This window comes from Lepidochelys kempii, chromosome 2 (assembly GCF_965140285.1).
Source record: "Lepidochelys kempii isolate rLepKem1 chromosome 2, rLepKem1.hap1, whole genome shotgun sequence".
Taxonomy (NCBI): domain Eukaryota; kingdom Metazoa; phylum Chordata; order Testudines; family Cheloniidae; genus Lepidochelys; species Lepidochelys kempii.
This window is the reverse complement of record NC_136381.1, coordinates 14,017,716-14,041,779: the sequence shown is the minus strand read 5'-3', so window position 1 is coordinate 14,041,779 and position 24,064 is coordinate 14,017,716. Positions and strand designations below refer to the sequence as shown.

Sequence of the window (24,064 nt, the reverse complement as noted above, 5' to 3'; positions counted from 1 at the left end):
AATGATCTGATCTGGAGGATGGTGTGGATTGCAACCTCAGCAAGTTTGCAGATGACCCTAAACTGGGAGGGGCGGTAGATACCCTGGAGGGTAGGGATAGGCTGCAGAGGGACCTAGACAAATTAGAGGACTGGGCCAAAAGAAATCTGATGTGGTTCAACAAGGACAAGTGCAGAGTCCTGCACTTAGGATGGAAGAACCCCATGCACCGCTACAGACTAGGAACTGAATGGCTCGGCAGCAGTTCTGCAGAAAAGAACCTAGGGGTTACAGTGGACGAGAAGCTGGCTATGAGTCAACAGTGTGCCCTTGTTGCCAAGAAGGCCAATGGCATTTTGGGATGTATAAGTAGGGGCATTGCCAGCAGATCGAGGGACATGATCATTCCCCTCTATTCGACATTGGTGAGGCCTCATCTGGAGTACTGCGTCCAGTTTTGGGCCCCACACTACAAGAAGGATGTGGAAAAATTGGAGAGAGTCCAGCGGAGGGCAACAAAAATGATTAGGGGACTGGAACACATGAGTTATGAGGAGAGGCTGAGGGAACTGGGATTGTTTAGTCTGCGGAAGAGAAGAATGAGGGGGGATTTGATAGCTGCTTTCAACTACCTGAGAGGTGGTTCCAAAGAGGATGGATCTAGACTGTTCTCAGCGGTAGCTGATGACAGAACAAGGAGTAATGGTCTCAAGTTGCAGTGGGGGATGTTTAGGTTGGATATTAGGAAAAACTGTTTCACTAGGAGGGTGGTGAAACACTGGAATCCATTACATAGGGAGGTGGTGGAATCTCCTTCCTTAGATATTTTTAAGGTCAGGCTTGAGAAAGCCCTGGCTGGGATGATTTAATTGGGGATTGGTCTTGCTTTGAGCGGGGGTTGGACTAGATGACCTCCTGAGGTCCCTTCCAACCCTGATATTCTATTATTCTAATGTCTGCATTTGCCTGCTTCCAACTGTGGAAGATTTTGTGCCTGAATTATGTGAGGTGAGACCTCCAGCTGAACATGCAATCAGCTGCTGAGTCTAGTAAAGTGTGGTATCCGTCACCTTCCAGTAAACAGAGAACGTCCCCACAAACTGCTGACAAGACCTCCCCATCCCCCAAAAGTAAAACCTTTCACATAGAACACTTCTTGCTGTACCACCATCTGGTGTTTTTCCAAGGACGCTCCTGTTCCTGTCACTGGTTTCCTTAGGTCCCCCACAGCTCTCTAAAATTTTAACTTCTAATACTGGACCAGGGAGCCTATCTACAAGGCCTTTAGGAAAGTCTGAACCTATGCCTCTCCTGTCTCCACCTCTCACACAATCAGTCTAAGCACAAAGGTCAAAACCATAACACTTTTAAAAATCCAAATGTAAAGTCACTTCAGTCTTCCTTTCCTGCCAAACAATACCCAGTATATATTTTTAAAACTATTGATGTTTTTAACTTTTCCTTCCAGTGGAAGAAATTGAGAAGGAAACTTAAATGACCGACACAAGTCTTTCTTTATTCTTAACGACACTGAGATACCAAAGCTAAGAAAATCTATGAGCAAAATTGATTGGAAGGGAGAGCGCAGAGAAAAATGTGAATGAAAAATGGGAGCTCTTTTAGAAGAGTTAATTGGATGGCCAAAAGCCATCAAGAAAGAGGACAAAGTTAGCTAAAAGCCCATCATGGTTCAGTAGTAAAACAAAGTCAGCTACTAGAAATAAAAAAACCCAAATATAAAACTTGGGGCAAAAAGAGAAATAGAGAGTAATCAGTATAAAATGGAAGTTATGAAATGTAGAAAACTGATCAGAGAAGCTAAAGACAAAAGGGAAAAATCCATGACTAGCCAGGCTAAGGGCAATATGGTTGGTTGGTTTGTTTGTTTTTAAAAAAAGTATATTAGGACAAAAGAAATCCCAGGCATATCATAGGCCCATTACTAGATGGGAGTGGTAAATTTTTGAATATTGCAGAAAAGACAGATGGTCAATAAATATTTCTGGTATCTTTTTGGAAATAAGCAGGATGATGTACTTACGTGAGGATGATGAAATATTTTTCTGGTCTATTAGTAAGAGCATGTTAAATAATATCTACTAGTGATAAATATTTTTAAGTCCTCAGCAGCAGCCCCACATAACTTGCATCCAAAAGTCCTAAAAGAGTTGGCTGAGGATTTCTGGCCTCCTGAAGTTAATTTTTAATAAATCTTGGAATGCTGGCAAGAAGACTGGAAGAGTGCTAATGTTGTGCCTATATTCAAAAGAGGCAGGTTGGATGACTCAGATAACTATAGGCCTGTTAGTAGAGTGGTAAATGATAAGAGAGTGTGATCTAGATTGAATGGCCCACAGTTTTACCAGGCAAACTAAATGCATTTTAATACAGGTACATACAAAGTAATACATCTAGGAACATGGAATTCAGGCCATAGCTACAAAATGGAAAGTCTGTATCCTGAAAAGCAGTGTCTTTAAAAAGGATTTTGGAGTCCGAATGGACAAGCAATTCAACATAAGCTGTGGGGAAAGAAGGATAATATGATCCTTGGATGTATATACATGGAAGTAGTGAGTAGGAATAAGGAGGTGATTTTACTTCTGTGAAGGGCAGTGGTTCTCAACACGTGGCCTGCGGGCTGCTTGCCGCCGAATTAGCGCTCAGCTGTGGCTCAGCTGTTTGTTTTATTTTTTTTTAAAAAAAGGGTTGCTGCTTCCTGGTCCCAGCAGGAGTGGAGGCGGCTGAGGGGGGAGACGGCGCCATGGAGCCCTGCAGGAGTGCTCCCTTCCAGGAGGGAAGGTGAAGCAGCTCGCTGTGGTGGGGGAGGAGCTCCCACACTGCAGTGACACACTGTAGGGTTGCCAGGGTGGGGGGAGGCACTCGGTCATCAATCCACACCGGGGCAATGCTCCCCACCCCCAATTTCTGCGAGCACTGAGCAGGGCTTGCTCTGCTCACCCTGTCACGGGGGATGGAGGTTCTGTCCTTCCCAACCTATGCCAGGTTACTCAGTGCCTTCCCTCAACTGAGCTGGCAGCTCCGGGATGCTGACTCCGGGGTCCTAGTACCCATCGTCATCCTCATCTATGCGTGCTGGGTCCTGTTTCTGTACAGTGATGAGTGCCTGTGTGGGGCAGAGCAAGGCAGTGGGGAAGGATGAGGGATGGGGTAGGGCAGGGGGAAGAGAAAGGGATGAGGGAATGGGGCAGGAAGGAGGAGGCAAGGGACTGTGTGGAGAGGAAAGGGGATGGGGTGGGCAGAGGACAGTGAGGAGAAGAAACGGAGTAGGGGGATGGGCTAGAGGGGAGAAAAGAGGATGACCGAGTGCCATCGCTGAGGGAACGCTGCCTCGTTGCTTCTGGTTATCTGTGCCAGAGGCATCTGGAGAAATGGGGAGGAGGTACGTGTTTTCTCTCCCCACGCACACTCTAGCAACAGCTACATGTAACCTCTGCGGGGGATGACCATGCTCCAGGTTGGAGCGCACTCTGGACTGCCTGCAACAGACAGCGCCCGTCAGCCTGTCCCCTGCTGGCCATATCCAGTTCCAGAACTCACAGCCAGAGCAGGAGGCTGCCCTATAAGTCCTGTCGCAGGGTGGAGAGCTGATGTGGGGGGTAAATTTGTTGTGTGGGTGGCTTCTCATGGCTTGGTTGGTGGGATCACCTCTGCCCCTGACTGTTTGGGTGCAGGTATCGAGGGATGTGCCCGACTGGCCAGCCACAGCAGGCAGGGTTGTATAAATATTGTGTGGATGCAGCCCACATAACATATAGAGAACTACATATGCGGCCCACAATAGTAAATAGGTTGAGAACCACTGGTGTATGGTATTGGTGGGACAATACTGGAATGTTCTGTACAGTTGGGGTTTAATACGGATGTTGAAAAATTGGTGAGGATGCCCAAAATGATTTGAGGGTTGGAGAAATGGCCTAACAATGAGAGACTTAAAGAGCTCAATCTGTTTAGCTATGAAAAAGAAGGTTGGAGAGGTGACTTGGTTACAGTGTATAAGTACCTTTTATGGGAAGAAAATACAGCATCCTAAAAGGCTCTTTAACGTAGCAAAGAAAGGGGTAACAAGCCAGACAAATTCAAAGTGGAAATTAGGCTCAGATTTTTATCGATGAGGTTGATAAATAATTGGAACAAACTAACAAGGGAAATGGTAATTTCTCCATCTCTTGATGTCTTTGAATCAAGACTGGATGCCTTTCTGGAAGTTCTAAGATATACTTTAGTCAAACACAAGTTATTGGACTCAATATAGGTATAGCTGAGTGAAACATAATGGCCTATGATTAAGGCTGCATGCCTGTCACAGAAGTCACAGATGTGGCTGACATTGTCTCTGCAGGTCTTAGGTGGAGGGGCCAGGGCTGCCCCCGCAGCTCCTATTGGCTGTGATTCGCGGCCAATGGGAGCTGAAGAGCTAGTGCTCATGGCGGGGGCAGTGCACAGAGCCCCCTGGCCTTTCCTCCCCATAGGAGCTGCAGGGATACACCGGACGCTTCTAGAGATCCATGCGAAGCCGGGTAGGGAGCCTGCCAGCCCCGCCAATCCTGCTCCCCCCAGCACTAGCGGGGATCCTGGGCCACCCCCCAGCACCCGAGCCACCTTCCCAAAGCACCCATGGCCCTCCAGCCCAAGTTTTAGTCAAGGATATGTAGTACAAGTCATGGGCCGTGAATTTTTGGGTACTGCCCATGACCTGTCCAAGACCTTTACTAAAAATACCTATGACTAAAACATAGCCTTACATATGATACACAGGAGGTTGCACTAGGTGATCAGGTTTGAGAAACCCTGACCTAACAGTCTCTTCGGCATTAAACTCTATGAATCCAAAAAAAGCCACAGTGATGGGTACAGTAGAAGTGAAATACACAGCTCATTAAGAGAAAGTGCTGTCAAACACCAAACAAAGAATTCCACTCTCATAAGAAATTTGATTTGGTTTTACTTCCCAGTAGGTCAGAAAGTACATATCTCTGAGATTTCTGAAGAAGGGGAAACGTTTTCATCCTTTTTAGATCAGATTGATTCTGAGGACACCTTGCTGAAGTATTTTAATGCCAAGAACATCAGCCACTTAAGTGATTTGCAAACAGAAAAAAAAAAAGACTTCTTTTGCTTCTTTGATGTAGATGGGACTTCAAAGGTTGTTCCAAAGAAAAATTCTAGCCTTCACATTAATCAAGTAGTATACCTGGCTTTTTCCTGCTTCAACCGAAAATGTGACAAAGAAATGATCCCGTATTCATCTCAGCTTGTCTGAGCTCTTAAATTTTACCTGGAAATGATTGAATAAGTCCGATCAACTAGATTGTTTCAGAAGGAGGAGTTAATCTCCTTTTCTTGGTTTGGTTAAGCACAAAATGTCTAAGGAGTTTTTTCACCAGGTTCCTTGCGCGGATTGGCCCTAGGGACCAGCCCAGGCCTTTATCCTCACTTGGCCTCTGGTCTCTGACATCTGGGTATTCCAGGTGTAAAGTCTCAGCCCATTGTCTGAGCCTGAGACAATCCACCCCTTCCAGGGTTGTCAACAAACACAAAAAAGGAACTCAAATGAATTGTCCCCCAGATGTGGTAAGGCTCCCTTTCTTCAGAGGGCTTCTGGTAGGCTGTGGCCCCAGAAGTTTTGGCTAACAGTAAGCTGCCTGTTTCTTTTTGAAACCTGAGAGCACAGTTGAAAATGACATCTGAAGAATGGGCTGTGCTTCTTGAAAATGATAAATTAGAGATATCCAGGGCTGTGGGAGGACTCTACATATAGATCACAGAGTATGATATCAGAATAGATCATGTAGTCTGACCTTCTGTAAATCCCAGACCATTACATTTCACCCAGTTACCCCTGTATTGAACCCAATATTTTGTTTAAGTAAAGCATATCTTTTTCCAGAAAGGCATCGATTCTTAATTTTAAAGACGTCAAGACATGGAGCATTTACCATTTCCATGTATCAGGTGTGAACTCCCTTGTAACATGAACATGTAAGGCATTCTGATTTTTCAGCTTGGAACTGCAAAAGTGGCAGTAATTCCAGAATGTGGGCAAGGTAGAATGGTTTGGTAGGATTGGATATTTTGAACTAGGGGTTTTTAATTGGATAAGGAACTATTGGAAGAGCTCCTGTGTGCCAGATAATCTTGCACTCATTTTAACTGACATGCATTAGAAATTATGCAGGGAAGGATTTATCCCTCTTAGTGCTTTGGGAGTGGATATGCCTCTTTGAATTAATTAAGCAAGGTTTGACTATTATGAATCTAATTCATAATATTAAATAGAACGCATTGACAAAACTTCTGGCTTAAAGCTATTCGTAATAATGGCATGGCAGCTGGCAATAGTTTAACAATGGTTGTCCGTATTTTATTCCCATAATAGGATTTCAGTGGTTATATTAAAAGTTAGTGCATCTGTGGTATTATTTCTCATGAAAATAGCATCTTGTGATATCAGGAGATGCTGTACTGAGATTTCAGTTATAAATTTAATCTATAATGGTTTAACAGCACAGTTCAGTAATGCACAACAGTTTAGGCCTGGAAGTAAATAGTAATAGTCATAGGTGTCAACAATTGAGAATTATTAATAGGAATATTTGTAGGGGGTAAATAGGGTACACTTTTAATTCATTGGAATACATGGATTTTTTTTGCGGTACAGAAGAAGTAAATTGTAAAAATTAGGACTTTCCCTCCTAAATAGCCAGTTGGCATCTATTGCAGCCAGTTGAAACAGAAGGAGATGTTTAGGTTAGATCTGTTCATTTCATGTCTCTCATTGTATGGGTAGAGTATTCTTTATCCAGGCCTATATGTTCCTGGTGGCAGATTCTTGCCGAGAACAGTTTCTAAAAAGAGCCAGTGCAGATTTGAAAAAGGAAGGGCAATATACATCTAGAATTGATCCTATCAAATAAAGTGTTTTAAGAAAATCAGAGTAGTTGCTAAAGCTATCTGCCTCAATTAGAAAAGGGCTAAATTCCTCCAGGAGACTAAATAAAAAAAGAAAAAGGTGAAGGTAATCTTAAATGCACTGAAAAAATCTCATTTGTGAGAAGCAAATACTTCAGACAAAACAGTTTATCCTCTAGTGCATAAAGAAGCTGAGAAGAATTGGAACAAAATAAAACTGCATCTTTCCCCTTTTTTGCTGCTGCTGCTTGGCAACGAACATACTCCTTTTCAGCTGATGAAACATAGACTGGGATGGTCCTAGTTTTATTTCCTCTCTAACCCTAGTAAAGTATATAACATGGTGCTGAGAGAGAGACTAGATTTACTTGTTTCAGAGTAACAGCCGTGTTAGTCTGTATTCGCAAAAAGAAAAGGAGTACTTGTGGCACCTTAGAGACTAACCAATTTATTTGAGCATGAGCTTGGATTTACTTGGAAAGACATTCTGAGCATTAGAAATACTCTTCATACAAAAAGTGGGGGTGGGGAGTAATAAGTATAAAAATAAGTCTTTATATGGTACTATTCCTTCTTTTTGTGTCTGTATCCGATTAAGGATCTTTTTGCTTTCTATTGTTCATATAATTTAATGGTACTTTGAATACTACTTAGAATCTGTGCTGTAGCTACCTTTCAATATTTTGTACAAAAAATCCAACTCTTCCTCAATATGTTTAATGATGATGTCAGTTTAAAAAGTTACTGAATTGTATAAACGGATAGAACTAGTCTGTGACCTTCAACACAATTTTGAAAGTAATACTTTTCCCCATTTTTCATTACCCTTCAAATCTAGTAAAACAAAATAGGAAATATAGTCAAGAAACAATAATATGTAAAGAATAAGGTTCCCACAAAAATGGTTCCCAGAAGGTTTCTTTTCAATTAACATAATAATGAAGATGCTAGTTTCTTTCTGTTTGTCACACTTTCACATATGATGCAGCGTGATGAGTGTTAAATGACAATCCTGTATCCAGCGTATATGGTTTTATATAAGAACATGTTCTTTTTCACATGATGGTCCTTATTGTATTCCACTGAGGGTTTACACATGTGCCCAGAACTGGAGATTTTGAAAGTAGTAGTGACTGTTGATCCATGCATACGCACTTGGTTCACTTCATGGTTTCATCCAAGGTGATAAAGGGTGGGACAGACTGACCATGTCTCCAGTTTCTTCTCACTGCCTCATGGTCCAGGTCAGAACTATTGGTGTCCTTTTGTGTGTGATGCACTTATTAACAATATAGTTGTACATAGTTTAGAGTATTTTACTGTTTTTACATTTTTATAGTTTTGGTTGTTCACTAGATTTAGGAGTAGAATTGGGGCTACTTTGGGGGATTTGTTTCCAAGTAAATACCCCCCCACACACACCCCTCTACCCATATGTGGGTACTGGACAATGCCAAAGACCCCGGGCTTTAAAATCTGCATCTCCTGCCCATGTTCCTTGTTGGTCAGCAGCAAACATCAACACTGCCTCTACTGTTTGGGAGAAGTCCATATTTCATCCAGGTGCAGTATCTTTCAGGCCTTCCTCAGCCATATCCAAGAAGGCCGGGCTCTCAGCCACCTCTGGAAGCACCTCATGGAAGTTGCCATGAGACCTCATTCAGACCCCCATACATCAGCCTGAAGCAGCGAGGAGTGCACCTCCCACTATGGAGTCTAAGTCCAGCACCAGTGGTACCACCACTATGGACCCCACCATCCTCCTCTCTAGACACCATGGAGTCACTCATTTCCTGCACCGTGGGGCCCACAACACCCTCCAGATTCTGTCATGCTGGCCCTATTGGGGATCCTGGCCCCAATACCTACTCTCAGAACCTGTCCATTCCATCAGAGAAATATTGTCTATTTCACCATCTTGGGTGCCTTTGAGTAGACACTTGGAACCGATGGCACAAGAAGAGCTGCTCAATCCGGTTCACACAGTACTGCTGGAGCAGGAGAGATTCCCATTGTCCTCACGTGATGCGAAAGTGGCTTCAGCATCGCTTGATGACTACCGCCAATTCCAGGATCTTCTGCACAGGATGGCAGGAGAGATGCAGATTCCCTTGGCAAGGGCCATAAAAGGCAATAAGAAGAGGTTCTTTAAATACATTAGGAGGAAGAGAAAGACAAAGGAAAGTGTAGGTCCTCTACTTAGCTGGGAAGGAGAGCTAATAACTGTTGACATCAAGAAAGCTGAGGTTTGTAATGCCTATTTTGCTTCTGTCTTCACTAAAAAAAGTTGATGATGAGATACTCAACACAATTAATTAATATTGTCAACCAGGGGAAAGGAATGCAAGCAAAAATAGGGAGAGAATATTGATGAATTAATAATATTTAGATAAGTTAGATGTATTCAAGTCAACAGGGCCTGATGAAACTCATCCAAGGGTATTTGTTTCAGCTACTTTCTTAATCTTGTTATCAATTATCTTTGAGAACTCCTGGAGGACAGAAGACTGGAGAAGGGTAAACATAGAACCTCAGAGATACGAACACCAGAGTTATGGACTGACCAGTCAACCGGATACCATGTGAAACCAGAAGTAATCAAACAGGCAGCAGCAGAGATTTAAAAAAAAAAAAAAAAGCAAGTGCTGTACTATGCCAGTATTGCATCTTAAAGGTAGGCACATCTGGGCTTCCTGTTCCCACCCCCACCCACAGGATAGCCACTTACAGCAAGAAGCTGGGGCTGCCAGCCCAAGGCAGCTGGAGCTTTCACCCCCTCCAGGAGGGGAAAAACGCAAATTCACACGCACACCCTGCCCGGAGGGGGATAAGCTTGCAAACTTATGCTGGGGCTGAGTAGGGTGCTCAGCTGCTGTATCTGGAGCCGGAACTGCACTTTTTTTTTCAGAATTACAACATTTCAGAGTTACAGACAACCTCCAATCCCGAGTTGTCCGTAACTCTGAGATTCTATTGTATCTTTAAAAAGAGGAACAAGGAAGATCTGGGGAATTATAGGCCAGTCAGCCTAACTTCAATATCTGGAAAGATACTGGAGAAAATTATTAAACAATCTGTTTGTAAGCACCTGAAGGGTAATAAAAGGTTATAAGGAATCATCATGGATTTGTCAAGAACAAATCATGCCACATCACCTTAATTTCCTTTGGTAGGATTACTGACCTAGTGGATAGGGTGGATGCAATAGATGTGATATACCTTGATTTTAGTAAGGCTTTTGCACAGCACTGCATGACATTCTAATAAGCAAACTAGGGAAATGTGGTCTCGATGAAATTATTGTAAGGTGGGTGCAGAAGTGGTTGAAAGACAGTACTCAAAGAGGAATTATCAATTGTTCGCTGTCAAATTGGGAGGACATATCTAGTGGGGTCCCACAGGGGTCGGTCCTGGGTCCATACTATTTAATATTTTCATTAATTACTTGGATCGTGGAGTAGAGAGAATGCTTATAAAATTTGCAGATGACACCAAGCTGAGAGGGGTTGCAAGCACTTTGGAGGACTGGTTTGAAATTCAAAATGACCTTGACAAATTGGAGAGTCGGTCTGAATCCAACAAGATGAAATTCAATAAATACAAGCCCAGAGTGCTTCACTTAGGAAGGAAGAATCAAATGCACACCTACAAAATGGGGAATAACTGGCTAGGTAGTACTGCTGACAAAGGTCTGGGGTTTATAGTGACCACAAACTGAATGAATCATCAATGTGATGCAGCTGTCAAAAAGGGCTAGTATGATTCTGGGGGGTGTATTAACAGGAGTGTTGTATGTAAGCAGCAGGATGTAATTGTCCCACTCTGCTCAGCACTGGTGAGGCCTCAGCTGGAGTACTGTGTCCTTTTTTGGGCACCACAATTTAGAAAGGATGTGGACACATTGGCTAAGAGTCTAGAGGAGAGCAACAAAAATGATAAAAGGTTTAGAAAAGGTTTACTGACTTGTAAGGAAAGGTTGAAAAAACTGAGCATGTTTAGTCTTAAGGAGACCGAGGAGCAACCTGTTAAGTCTTCCAATATGTTTTACGGTCTGTTATAAAGACGATAGTGATCAATTGTTTCCATGTCCACTGAAGGTAGGACAAGAAGTAATGGGCTTGATCTGCAGCAAGGGAGATTTAGGTTAGGGATTGGGAAACACTTTCTAACTATAAGAGTAGTTAAGCTCTGGAATAGGCTTCCAAGGAAAGTTGTGGCATCCCTATCATTTTAAGCTTTTAAAAACAAGTTAAACGAACACCTGAAAGGGATGGTCTAGGCTCACTTGTTCCTGCCACAGTGCAGGGGGCTGAACTTGATGACTTCTCTAGGTCACATTTCTATGATTCTATGAAGGAGAGATTGGACTCTCGTGGTTCTGCTTCTATCTCTCTAGAGTCACAGAACCCAAGGAAGGACAAAATTTCAAGAACATGGTCAGCTGCATGGAATGTGGCTGACAGTATTCCATCCTTATCTTCCTTGACCTGAGTCTTTTCTGGCTAGGAAAAGGTCATTAGAAACTTTGCTGAGAGCTGTTTCGGTTGAATGCAAGGGGTAAAAGCCAGATTGAAGAGGGTCTAGGATTGAACTGGAGGAGAGGAACTCCAGATAGTGATTGTAGACAGCATATTCAATGAACTTAGACATGAAAGGGAGCTAGAGTGGTATACTGGAGAGGCAAGTAGGTTCAAGGATGGGGTTTTTAAACTTTGAGAGATTAAAGCGTGCTTGTATTGTGAAGGGAAAGAACAAGAGCAAAGTGAGAGGTTAAGGAGAAAAGTGATGGGAGGGATGAGCGTGCATGTGAGGCAGATGGGATAAGATCATTGGTGTAAGTGGAGAGGTTTAGAGAAGAGCAGGGGAGAAATTTCTGTGTCTGTGACCAGGGAGAGTCGGTCTGGAGGGGAAAGGAAGGCAAGCCCAAGGGAGGGAATTCATGATCTCATGCCAGTTCTGTAACAGCTGTAGAATTTGGTCAATTAATAAACTTTAGATAGTTTACTTTCTCGTGAAAGAATCCTTTTATTTTGTTTTTTCCCCTCCCCATCCTCCACCTCCACTTCCCTGCATGTATCTGCCTGGTCTCTTGCACCCCTGACTACTTCTCTCTGCTGAAGTACATCTTTAAGGAAATTTCTGGGTCTGGCACTGCAGCTGGCTCTTGGTCTATATCTGCTGATATCTCCTGGCACTGACCCTTCCGGTGACATGAAGCTCTTCTCCCTTTCTTTGCATCCCTTAGTGGAAAGTGCTAGGTTTACTGTTTCTCCTTTAAAGCTGCTTCTGCAAACCCTGTAGAAGCAGCTATAAAGTAAGAGCTTCAGCTAGCAGCTTGTGACCAGTAAGTACTCAGCAGACCACATCAGTTAATCATACTGTTCATTGTACTGTTCAAAATATTTTGCCCTTTGCTATTTGGATTAATTATTATGAGTAATTGCATATGTATCTACTCTGATTATGATCAAACTTTGCACTTCTAAGTTTCTCAGCCAGTGCCACAATTTTTCATACATTAATATATTCAGCTGTGATGTAAGACAATATTAAAACAGTTGTACAGATAAGAAAAGTAAGGTGCAGAGTGGTTCTGTGGTTTAATCCGGGTTACACAGGAAGTGTGTATAGATCCCAGATCATCAATATGTTATCCACAAGACAAGTCTGACCCTCATTATTTTATATCATACCAGATGAGTCGAAACATTTCTGCCCAAGTCAGACTTGTCTAGAATCTATTCTCTCTAATAGTCAGATTGTAATTGCAAGGGTCACTCTTGCTCCTCTACTTCTTTTGGGATGAATTACTTTTCTACTTTTGGTAGAGAATGCAGTGTATTGTTCTGTTGATGTTACTCTAGATGTATTATAAGATGTTGGCAGTAGATAAGTGAATCAGAATACCAAGTGCACATTTTAAATCTTTTATGTGGAAGAAATAAGCTGTTTGTCTAGGTCTTTCTGCTAGCATTTCAAAGGTCATCCATCATCAATTTTAATACACAAGCTAAGCAAAGAAGGTAGTAGTTTGGTAGCTAACCACTATCTTTTTTTTTTTTTTTTACATTTAAGAGACATAAAGATTTTTATATAGGTTTTTCCTCACCTCCCCCCACTCCCCGCATCATATCCTCAGATATAAATTCTGTAGAACAAGAAAAGGGGGTTGACTAAAACTTGTGTGTAGGGTAAGTACTTCTGAAGAATTGACTTACTATCTATATTTCACACCTATCGATTGTTTTATCCATCACAATCATAACATCTTTACCTTCAACATCTCTGCTTTTCTGTTGGATTTTATCCTACAATGGAGAAGGTTTTATTTGCCACAGAAGTGCAGCTTCTGTGTCAGCGGCTACACTTCTGTGACAAAGCTCTGGGTAACTTCTCCCCACCTTCATTCACTACACTTGAACAATTAAAAACATGCCAGACACTAAATCATAAAAGCAAGGAAATGAAAAGGTAAGCCACCAAGCAGTACATAACTGTACTCCTTCACACACCAGCACACAGCTTACCGCTATCATAAACCACACACGTGGGCAAGTGTATTCTCTAATGTAACCACTCCTCGAACCCCAAAGGCTTTTTAGGTTAAAGCCAGCACCTTGAACTCCACCTGGAATTTTATATATGAATCTTATAAAGCTCTTGAAGTAGGGCATTTATACGTTCTCTGCTTGAAACACTGATAAGTGGCTGTATTTTGCAAATTCAATGTGTTTCTGTAGCTTTCACCACAGCACAAGTGTACAGCTATGCTATATATTTTAATGTAGTTTCCATAGGGCCAGAAAGGGAAGAAAATCAACTGCTGTTCCCACCCAGTCTCTCCTTTCACCATGTTCCATGAACCACGCAGAGACATCTTTACAGGGTCTGAAGGGAGATGGGTTTGATTTCTCTGTGCATGGATCTAAGGGACATGATATAACCAATAATAATCCTTTATTTCTGCCTGACTGATTACTATAATTTCACTAGGAGGCTTCTACATACACTATGAGCAGAAACTTTCACAAGACATTAGTGAAAAATCACCTAAGTGCAACTTGTGCCTTTGGTATTACTGTCATACTAAGAATAACTGAATCAAAATGTGAAATACAAATGCCAAACTCTAATTCGCCTCTTTTGTAAAGAACCTTTAAACATTCTTAGCTAGCTGTAGCAGTGATAACTGGAGCAAAATTGAGAAGTTACTGGGAGAAACCTTGCAGAGGGAAAACCAGGAGTATGAATATTGTATTTAATAGAATTATCATCTTGTTCATAGGGGCCGTGGAGGAGTGCCACCCCCACCAGCAGGTGTACCAAGAGGGGCACCAGCTCCCAGGGGAGTACCTCCCAGTAGAGGTCCTGTCAGTCGTGGTCGTGGACTTCTAGCCCCCCGAGCAAGAGGAGTACCTCCACCTGCAGGCTACCGGCCTCTGCCACCACCTCCAGCACAGGAGACATATGGAGAATATGTAAGTGAAACCTTTCATGGAGCTGTTGGCCACCACCAAGCATAATCTTCATTTACTCTTGTAACAGAAGATTGTGACTATCATTTTAGAATTCAGTAGAAAGTCTTTATTCTGCACTTTGCTGAACCCCACACCTGAAATCTGCACCAGATTTGGTGGTCTCAGCATTTTTACAAAGATTTAACAGTGTACTGGATACCACATTCTTAAATTTTAGTGTCTTTACAAAATACTCTATTACACTTCGCTATCGTACCTTAAGATATAAATAAATCTAACCTGCAGTTGACAAATGAATAAAGTAGTTCCTTTAATGAATTACCCTGCTTTTTTCTTGTTCTTACTAACTTATAACACTCAAAACTATGTAATGGGTCAGTTGTCTAGTTGTAAATATGAATTAATGAAGTTCTACTTGAATAAGCTTTAAGAAGAATGTTAAATTATAGGTTCCAATGAAAGTGGTTTAAAAACCATGCAGTCAGCCATATACTACTTTTTCCTTATTTATAGGAATCACATTGTGTTATGTCAATGCAGTTGAAAAACTTCCATATGTTGAAAATATAATATAAAAACCTTATATGAGAATCATAGAATCATAGAACATCAGGGTTGGAAGGGACCTCAGGAGGTCATCTAGTCCAACCCCCTGCTCGAAGCAGGACCAATCCCCAATTAAATCATCCCAGCCAGGACTTTGTCAAGCCTGACCTTAAAAACTTCTAAGGAAGGAGATTCTACCACCTCCCTAGGTAACGCATTCCAGTGTTTCACCACCCTCCTAGTGAAAAAGTTTTTCCTAATATCCAACCTAAACCTCCCCCACTGCAACTTGAGACCATTACTCCTTGTCCTGTCCTCTTCTACCACTGAGAATAGTCTAGAACCATCCTCTTTGGAACCACCTCTCAGGTAGTGGAAAGCAGCTATCAAATCCCCCCTCATTCTTCTCTTCTGCAGACTAAACAATCCCAGTTCCCTCAGCCTCTCCTCATAAGTCATGTGTTCCAGTCCCCTAATCATTTTTGTTGCCCTTCGCTGGACTCTCTCCAATTTTTCCACATCCTTCTTGTAGGGTGGGGCCCAAAACTGGACACAGTACTCCAGATGAGGCCTCACCAATGTCGAATAGAGGGGAATGATCACGTCCCTCAATCTGCTGGCAATACCCCTACTTATACGTCCCAAAATGCCATTGGCCTTCTTGGCAACAAGGGCACACTGTTGACTCATATCCAGCTTCTCGTCCACTGTCACCCCTAGGTCCTTTTCCGAAGAACTGCTGCCTAGCCATTCTGTCCCTAGTCTGTAGCGGTGCATTGGATTCTTCCGTCCTACGTGCAGGGTCCTGCACTTATCCTTGTTGAACCTCATCAGATTTCTTTTGGTCCAATCCTCCAATTTGTCTAGGTCCCTCTGTATCCTCTCCCAACCTGCCACCGTACCTACCACTCGTCCTAGTTCAGTATCATCTGCGAATTTGCTGAGAGTGCAATCCAGACCATCCTCCAGATGATTTATGAAGATATTCAACAAAACCGGCCCCAGGACCGACCCTTGGGGCACTCCACTTGATACTGGCTGCCATCTAGACATGGAGCCATTGATCACTACGCGTTGAGCCCGACAATCTAGCCAACTTTTTACCCACCTTATAGTGCATTCATCCAGCCCATACTACTTTAACTTGCTGACAAGAATACTGTGGGAGATGGTGTCAAAAGCTTTGCTAAAGTCAAGAAACGATACATCCACTGCTTTCCCTTCTTCCACAGAACCAGTAATCTCATCATAGAAGGCGATTTGATTAGTCAGGCATTACCTTCCCTTGGTGAATCCATGCTGACTGTTCCTGATCACTTTCCTCTCATGTAAGTGCTTCAGGATTGATTCCTTGAGGACCTGCTCCATGATTTTTTCTAGGGACTGAGGTGAGGCTGACTGGCCTGTAGTTCCCAGGATCCTCCTCCTTCCCTTTTTTAACGATGGGCACTACATTACCCTTTTTCTAGTTGTCCGGGTCTTCCCCTGATCGCCATGAGTTTTCAAAGATAATGGCCAATGGCTCTGCAATCACAGCCGCCAGCTCCTTTAGCACTCTCGGATGCAACGCATCCGGCCCCATGGACTTGTGCACATCCAGCTTTTCTAAATAGTCCCTAACCACTTCTTTCTCCACAGAAGGCTGGCCACCTACTCCCCATGCTGTGTTGCCCAGCGCAGCAGTCTGGGAGCTGACCTTGTTCATGAAGACAGAGGTAAAAAACGCACTGAGTACATTAGCTTTTTCCACATCCTCTGTCACTAGGTTGCCTCCCTCATTCAGTAAGGGGCCCACACTTTCCTTGGCTTTCTTCTTGTTGCCAACATACCTGAAGAAACCCTTCTTGTTACTCTTAACATCTCTTGCTAGCTGCAGCTCCAGGTGCGATTTGGCCCTCCTGATTTCATTCCTACATGCCCGAGCAACATTTTTATACTCTTCCCTGGTCATTTGTCCAATCTTCCACATCTTGTAAGCTTCTTTTTTTATGTTTAAGATCCGCAAGGATTTCATTGTTAAGCCAAGCTGGTCGCCTGCCATGTTTACTATTCTTTCGACACATCGAGATGGTTTGTCCCTGTAACCTCAATAGGGATTCTTTGAAATACAGCCAGCTCTCCTGGACTCCTTTCCCCCTCATGTTATTCCCCCAGGGGATCCTACCCATCAGTTCCCTGAGGGAGTCGAAGTCTGCTTTCCTGAAGTCCAGGGTCCGTATCCTGCTGCTTACCTTTCTTCCCTGTGTCAGGATCCTGAACTCGACCAACTCATGGTCACTGCCTCCCAGATTCCCATCCACTTTTGCTTCCCCTACTAATTCTTCCCGTTTTGTGAGCAGCAGGTCAAGAAAAGCTCTCCCCCTAGTTGGCTCCTCCAGCACTTGCACCAGGAGATTGTCCCGTACGTTTTCCAAAAACTTCCTGGATTGTCTGTGCACCGCTGTAGTGCTCTCCCAGCAGATATCGGGATGATTAAAGTCACCCATGAGAACCAGGGCATGCGATCTAGTAGCTTCTGCGAGTTGCCAGAAGAAATCCTCATCTACCTGGTCCAGTGAGCAGACTCCCACCACTACATCACTCTTGTTGCTCACACTTCTAAACTTAATCCAGACACACTCAGGTTTTTCTGCAGTTTCATACCGGAGCTCTGAGCAGTCATACTGCTCCCTTACATACAGTGCTACTCCCCCACCTTTTCTGCCCTGCCTGTCCTTCCTGAACAGTTTATAACCATCCATGACAGTACTCCAGTCATGTGACTTATCCCACCAAGTCTCTATTATTCCAATCACGTCATAATTCCTTGCCTTCACCAGGACCTCCAGTTCTCCCTGCTTGTTTCCAAGGCTTTGTGCATTTGTATATAGGCACTTGAGAGAACCTGCTGATCGCCCCTCATTCTCAGTATGAGGTAGAAGCCCTCCCCTCACAGACGTTCCTGCCTGTGCTTCCTCCCGGTATCCTGCTTGCCCACTTACCTCAGGTCTTTGTTCTCCTTTCCCCGGTGAACCTAGTTTAAAGCCCTCCTCACTAGGTTAGCCAGCCTGCTCGCAAAGATGCTCTTCCCTCTCTTCGTTAGGTGGAGCCCATCTCTGCCCAGCACTCCTCCTTCATGGAACACCATCCCATGGTCAAAGAATCCAAAGCCTTCTCTCCGACACCACCTGCGTAGCCATTCGTTGACTTCCACGATTCGATGGTCCCTACCCCGGCCTTTTCCTTCCACAGGGAGGATGGACAAGAACACCTTTGTGCCTCAGACTCCTTTATCCTTCTTCCCAGAGCCACGTAGTCAGCAGTGATCCGCTCAAGGTCATTCTTGGCAGTATCATTGGTGCCCACGTGGAGAAGCAGGAAGGGATAGCGATCCGAGGGCTTGATGAGTCTCGGCAGTCTCTCCGTCACATCGCGAATCTTAGCCCCTGGCAAGCAGCAGACTTCTCTGTTTTCCTGGTCAGGGCGGCGGATAGATGACTCAGTCCCCCTGAGGAGAGAGTCCCCGACCACCACCACCCGCTTCCTTCTCTTGGGAGTGGTGGTCATGGAACCCCCAACCTCAGGACGTCGCATCTCATGCCTTCCAACCAGCGGAGTCTCCTTCTGCTTTCTCCCCCGAGACGTATCATCTGGTCCACTCTCTGCAATGGTACCTGTGGAGAGAACATGAAAACGGTTACTTACCTGTGTCTGCATTGCTGGTACCCGGACATTCCCCCTTCTTCTGGAGGTCACATGTTGCCAAGCTTCTTCACTGGCTTCTTGGCTCCGCTGTGCAACCTGCTCTAAATCTTTAGAGTTTTGTGCCCATAGAAACATATCCTGACTTTTGTCCAGGAAATCCTCAGATTCTCGTATGCAACGCAGGGTCGATATCTGTTGCTCCAGACCTTCAATCTTCTCTTCCAATATGGATACTAGCTTGCACTTTGTACAGACAAAGTTGCTTCTGTCCTGTGGAAGAAAGACAAACATGGCACATCCAGTGCAGGTCACAATAGCACCCCCCTTCATATCCCCTTCCTACTATGAGCTTTCTCAGAGAAGCTGGCAAGATGTAAGCCTCACTGGGCTCACCCCAGGCAAACTCCCAGGCAAACTCCTGCTGTGTGCTGCGCTGCTGTTCCCCGCTGCTCAGTTGGTCCGCCGCCGCTCAGCTGGTTCAGGGAGCTCTGGCTATTTTTAAACAGCCAGGCTTCCCTGAAACAAACAAACAGACTCCCCCAGTACCCGCCCCCTGCAGGCTACCACCCAATCAGGCACTCGCTCAGGCTTTCAAACTGCCCTCCCAGCAAACACACACTCAGATACTCACTCAGCAAACACACACTCGGATACTCACCAATCCCAGACAAACTCCTGCTGTGTGCTGCTCGGCTGTTCCACGCTGCTCAGCTGGGTGCTATCTGAGTTCAGGTCTAAAGGTCTGTTGCTACGAAGGCTGAGGATGTGTGTTTTATATCTCACAAGTGACCTCCTTGTAATGGGAGTCTCATATGGTCTTCCTTTGCTAGAGACAGCGTATCTAATGAATTAGATCTTCAGTCTATATCGCCCTTGCCTCCGTTTTCCTCCGCCCCCCCCACCAAAAACACCCCCTCCTTTATATCACATAATCTTAAATAGGTACCTGTAGTTTCCTGTAATTTTCTTAGGCCTGTGTAAAGAAAGAGAGTTGAATGTAGGCACTGGTTTAGGATCAATTGAGTGATCGACCAAAAGGATTCTTAATAGATTCATATAGTTAGCACATATGACAAAGTATGTCCTGTTGCCACACCTGATGATACCTAACTGAAGATTGATTGCCACAGGGTGAGCAATGAATGTATTTTATGATGTCTTTTAAATGTTCCTCATTAAATCTGTTCTCACAAACTATTCCCAAGGCATACTCTTCATTGCTGATGGCAATATATGTTAGAAAATAAATTGGTGTTTGTTAATTAATATATACCTATTGCCTAAAGCTGTAGCTGCATGTAGTATGGTAATAATTGGTAGGGTTGTCAATATACTGAGGTACACCTAGCTTTTAAAAGAGAATTCTTAGAAAACAATAACAAAGAAAATGAATAAGACGCACAGTAACTTTTAAATGGAAGGTTCTCCAGTACTATATCATTTGTCTTACAATAGAAAACGTTTGAACTAGAATGGAAAACCATATTTAAAACCATATTTTATACAATAGAGCCTGCTGTTTCATTTTTAACATTACAATATATTCCCAGACATAAACTGTGCTACGATGAAGTTACAGTTGATTACGTATCTGTAGCTCCAGGGTAAAAACATTCGAGAACTGTTCCATTATGCCAAAACCACAATTTACAAACCCAGGAACTTCAACATTAAGGATAAACTTAAAAGAAATGAAAATGTATTAAGGAATAGAAATGCACAGTTAAGGCACTCAAACAGCCTTAACTCTGTCATATAGTGACACCACGCAATACAGTTGCAATTATGATCAGTACATTTTAGTGTTTGTAGTCCTATATTAGGTTAAATTGAAGATGCATCACTTTTTTTCCCTCTTGGTGCTAGTGCAGATAGAAGTAAAGGTTGGTGTTCCTTAACTGTGCATTTTGCACCCGACTTTGAATTGCAAATGTTTCTTTTTGAGATAATTACAACATCCCTGTAATGTTTTACCCTTTATTTACTGCTATATACTTAACCTTAACTCCATTGTGTTCAAGTGATTGTCCATGTGGCTTCAGCTTCTGGGTGCATATATGCCCCATGTGTGAGATTAGATTCTTTTGACCAGCGATGTCTCCTGGGATTATGTCTGGGGCCTAGATGCCCCACCATAGGGCATAATAAAACAGAGCAGGTTCAGTCTTCCCTTAATTCCTTCTTATTACCCGTGGCAGTGAGATGTAGCTCCTGCAGTGTCTGCTTACTCTGAACACTGTGCAATTAGTTGTTAGGCTACTTTTTTATTATCATTTTAGTTAGTTAGTGTAGTTAGTTAATAGTTGTCGTAGCTTGATCACTTTGGTAAAAGACGACCCACACACACACACATTCTCTTAAATTAGGATTTTTAAATTAAATTGGGGTTAACCCTGGTACCAAGTATCTAACCAGTATGGCTGAGACTAAATCCTTGGAATTGAAAACTTATCTTTCTTGTAAGGCTGCTATGCCACTCAGTGATGAGCACTCTAAGTGCCTTGTCTTTCTTGGCCAGGGACATATCCCTGATAAATGTACATTTGGCCACTCCTTTTCCAAGAGGACACAAAGCCAGGGGGGCCAGTCTCAAACTTTTCTTTTTGGAGTGTTGGATGAGGGCCTCTTCAGAGTGTCAGGCTAAAATTCCTGCTAACCCCCCTCAGGTTTCTTTAAACAAGTGCTGTAGTGGGCCCCAGGTCTCCTCTGAGCTTCTAAGCTTATTTTTCAGAGAATGAAATCCCCTATTACTGAGTTCAGAATGGTCAAGAACTCCTCCACCTACCTGTTGTCAGAAAGGAGTAGGAGGGAGCATCACTCCCAGGGTGAACACAGACAAACATCACCTTAAAATGAGACATAAAACCCATCAAGTTTCTAGATCAACTCGTGCCCTTCAGGGAAAGGATGGTTCATAACCCATATCAGTTCCCTCTGACACCTCAGCACCAGCAACTCTCAGAGTACTTGCAGCACTGGCTGCTGCCATGGTTTGCACTTTTTCCATTACCAGCTCCTCAGTACTAATGTCTGTGCCATTGTACTCATTACCAATAGCCTCAGTGACTAGGACTCCAACATCACCTCCACAGTGCAGATGTTTTTGTCACTGACTTTCTTGGTACCAAAGACTTTCTTGGTACTGAATGATCTCAAGGTGACCACAGAACCGGAGTCACCTCTACACTTTGTATGTCTTCCACCAAAGGTTTTTCTGCCTTGGTATAGCTTACTAACACAACCATTGCACTGATGAGCTCTCCTATTCAAATAATGACTGGATTTCAGTAAAATATTAGGATGCCTGACACGTTATGTCCACCTGGTTGAGGAAGAGTGTTTATGTTCTTACACATGGGTCCAGCAGCATTACATCTGACCACCTGGATTCTGGCTGGTTAACTGCCACCAAAAGAAGCTGTTCTTCCAAAAGTCCAGAACATCTAGGTTAATAGTGGAAAAACTTCCACTTGACTAATTTATGTAACTAAATTGAGATTTTTCCATTTGGACAGCACAATGTCATCTGTCTTCCATGGAAACCATTGGGTTTTTTTCTGCTGTTCCGGAGTATCTAGTAGCCATAGTCCTGAATGTTTCATGTATTAGCTCCATAAGAGTACATTTACCAGCAATAACTTATCATACTCCAGTTCAGGGTCATAATATATTTTTCCATTTTACCGTTGCTAGATTCCTCAGAGGTTTCATACATGTTTCCCTTAGTTCTGTGACCTCAACACAGTGTTATGTGGCTTAATAAGATCCCCATTTGAGCCTGACCTACCTATTCTTTTTACCACCTGTCTATGAAGACTGCCTTTTTAGTAGCCATAACTTCAGCTCAATTTGTAGAATAGGGGAAATTTAGGTCCTCCTGGCTGGTTCACTTTATATGGTGTTGCCTAATGGCCAGGTGACTCTCAGGCCTTACCCCAAGTTCTTATCTAATATTGTGTCTGATTTTAATTTAAAGCAGCTGATTCACCTTCCAGTTTTATTCCCTAAGCCCATTCAGACCTGGAGGAAATCAAACTGCGCTCCTTGACATGGTCAGGACTCTTTCATACTACCTGAACAGGACAGGTCTCTTCAGTAGCTCCCCCAGACTGAGACATTTGCAGATAAAGTTTCAAAACATGCATTATCCACTTTATTAGATCGTAAATATCTAGACCAGATCCACCTATGCAGGTTAGAGCCCATTCCACCAGGGCTCAGGCAGTCTAACCAGCTTCTTTTGAAATGTTATGGGTAGAGCAGTCCACAGTTTGACCCAGAACTATTCCTTCGTTGAGGCCTCAAGATCTGATGCGTGGTTTGGTAGAGCTATCCTGCAAGTCTTGTTTAAACAAAACTTGTAACACCCACCTTCTGACTATGATGAAGTCACTGGTTGCTAGTCACTAGAAGTGAAATACACTTGGATAATCACTTACAGAAGAAAAAAGGTTTACTTACCTTGCAAAAACTGTGGTTCTTCAAGATGTGTTATCCACATGGTTTCCTTGACCCACCCTCTTTCCCCATATATAGTGTTCTATACCATTTGGAATCTGTATTAGCAAAGGAACTGAGGGACAGTTGGGCTTATTTCACCCTTTATGCCCTTGGGTGGAGGGGCACTAGGGTGCGGGTCTGACCCCAACAGAAACCACTGACTAAAAGAAAAGGAGTACTTGTGGCACCTTGGAGACTAACCAATTTATTTGAGCATAAGCTTTCCTGAGCTACAGCTGTTACTCTGAAACCTGTCATTGACTGACTAAAAGTAACTGATCGCACATACATGGGATCTGTGCACATCAGAAATGGAATCTATGTGGACAGCGCAACTCAAAAAACAGCTACTATGTAATTAACTCTTCTTTCATGTGGCTGTTGTCTGGAAGTTTCCTGAGATTTAAAAAGTTATTAAAATTTCATATATGAAAATTAACAGGAAACCAAGAAATATTACCATATAATATGTTTAATTATTTGAAGACATGCACTCTGCAGTGGTCTGGTCAACCAGGCTGGTCTTCCCCAACTCTACTTCCATGTTCCCCTGCATGCGCATTCACAGGCACATACATACATATTATACTAGTTTCCACCTTCCTCTTGCAGTAGGTGTGGTGGTCTTTTCTATAAAGAGAACTACACTAAGAATTGCCCTCTTCCAGAATGGCTGCTCTCACATCTTGTTCTGAAAGAGATTAACTCTAAAGGCTGTCCTTTAACAAATTTGCACTCTTTCAAAATGGCCTCTGCTTGCCGACGTTCCCAATAGAAGAGAAGCCAAGCAACCGCCAAGAAAGATGGTGGCTCTTTAGCCAGTGCAGCTGGGTTTAACTGCTGTTGGGAACAATGGGAGGCAGTTGCCATTTTGAAAAGGGGACATATTAAGTGAAGGCTGCCTTAACCTCACTCTTACACAAAACAGGAGGGAGGTGGCAGCC

At 43.3% G+C, this 24,064-nt stretch overlaps 1 protein-coding gene across 2 annotated transcripts in view; it reads left to right on the top strand.

The window, feature by feature from the left end:
- Positions 1–24,064, top strand: part of KHDRBS3 (KH RNA binding domain containing, signal transduction associated 3) — a 193,525-nt gene that overhangs the window by 113,334 nt on the left and 56,127 nt on the right. For both annotated transcript variants that reach the window (XM_073330059.2, XM_078851419.1), the window contains exon 6: positions 14,198–14,390. In XM_073330059.2, coding sequence (XP_073186160.1) covers positions 14,198–14,390 — 193 coding nt within the window. The remainder of the gene's footprint in view (positions 1–14,197; positions 14,391–24,064) is intronic.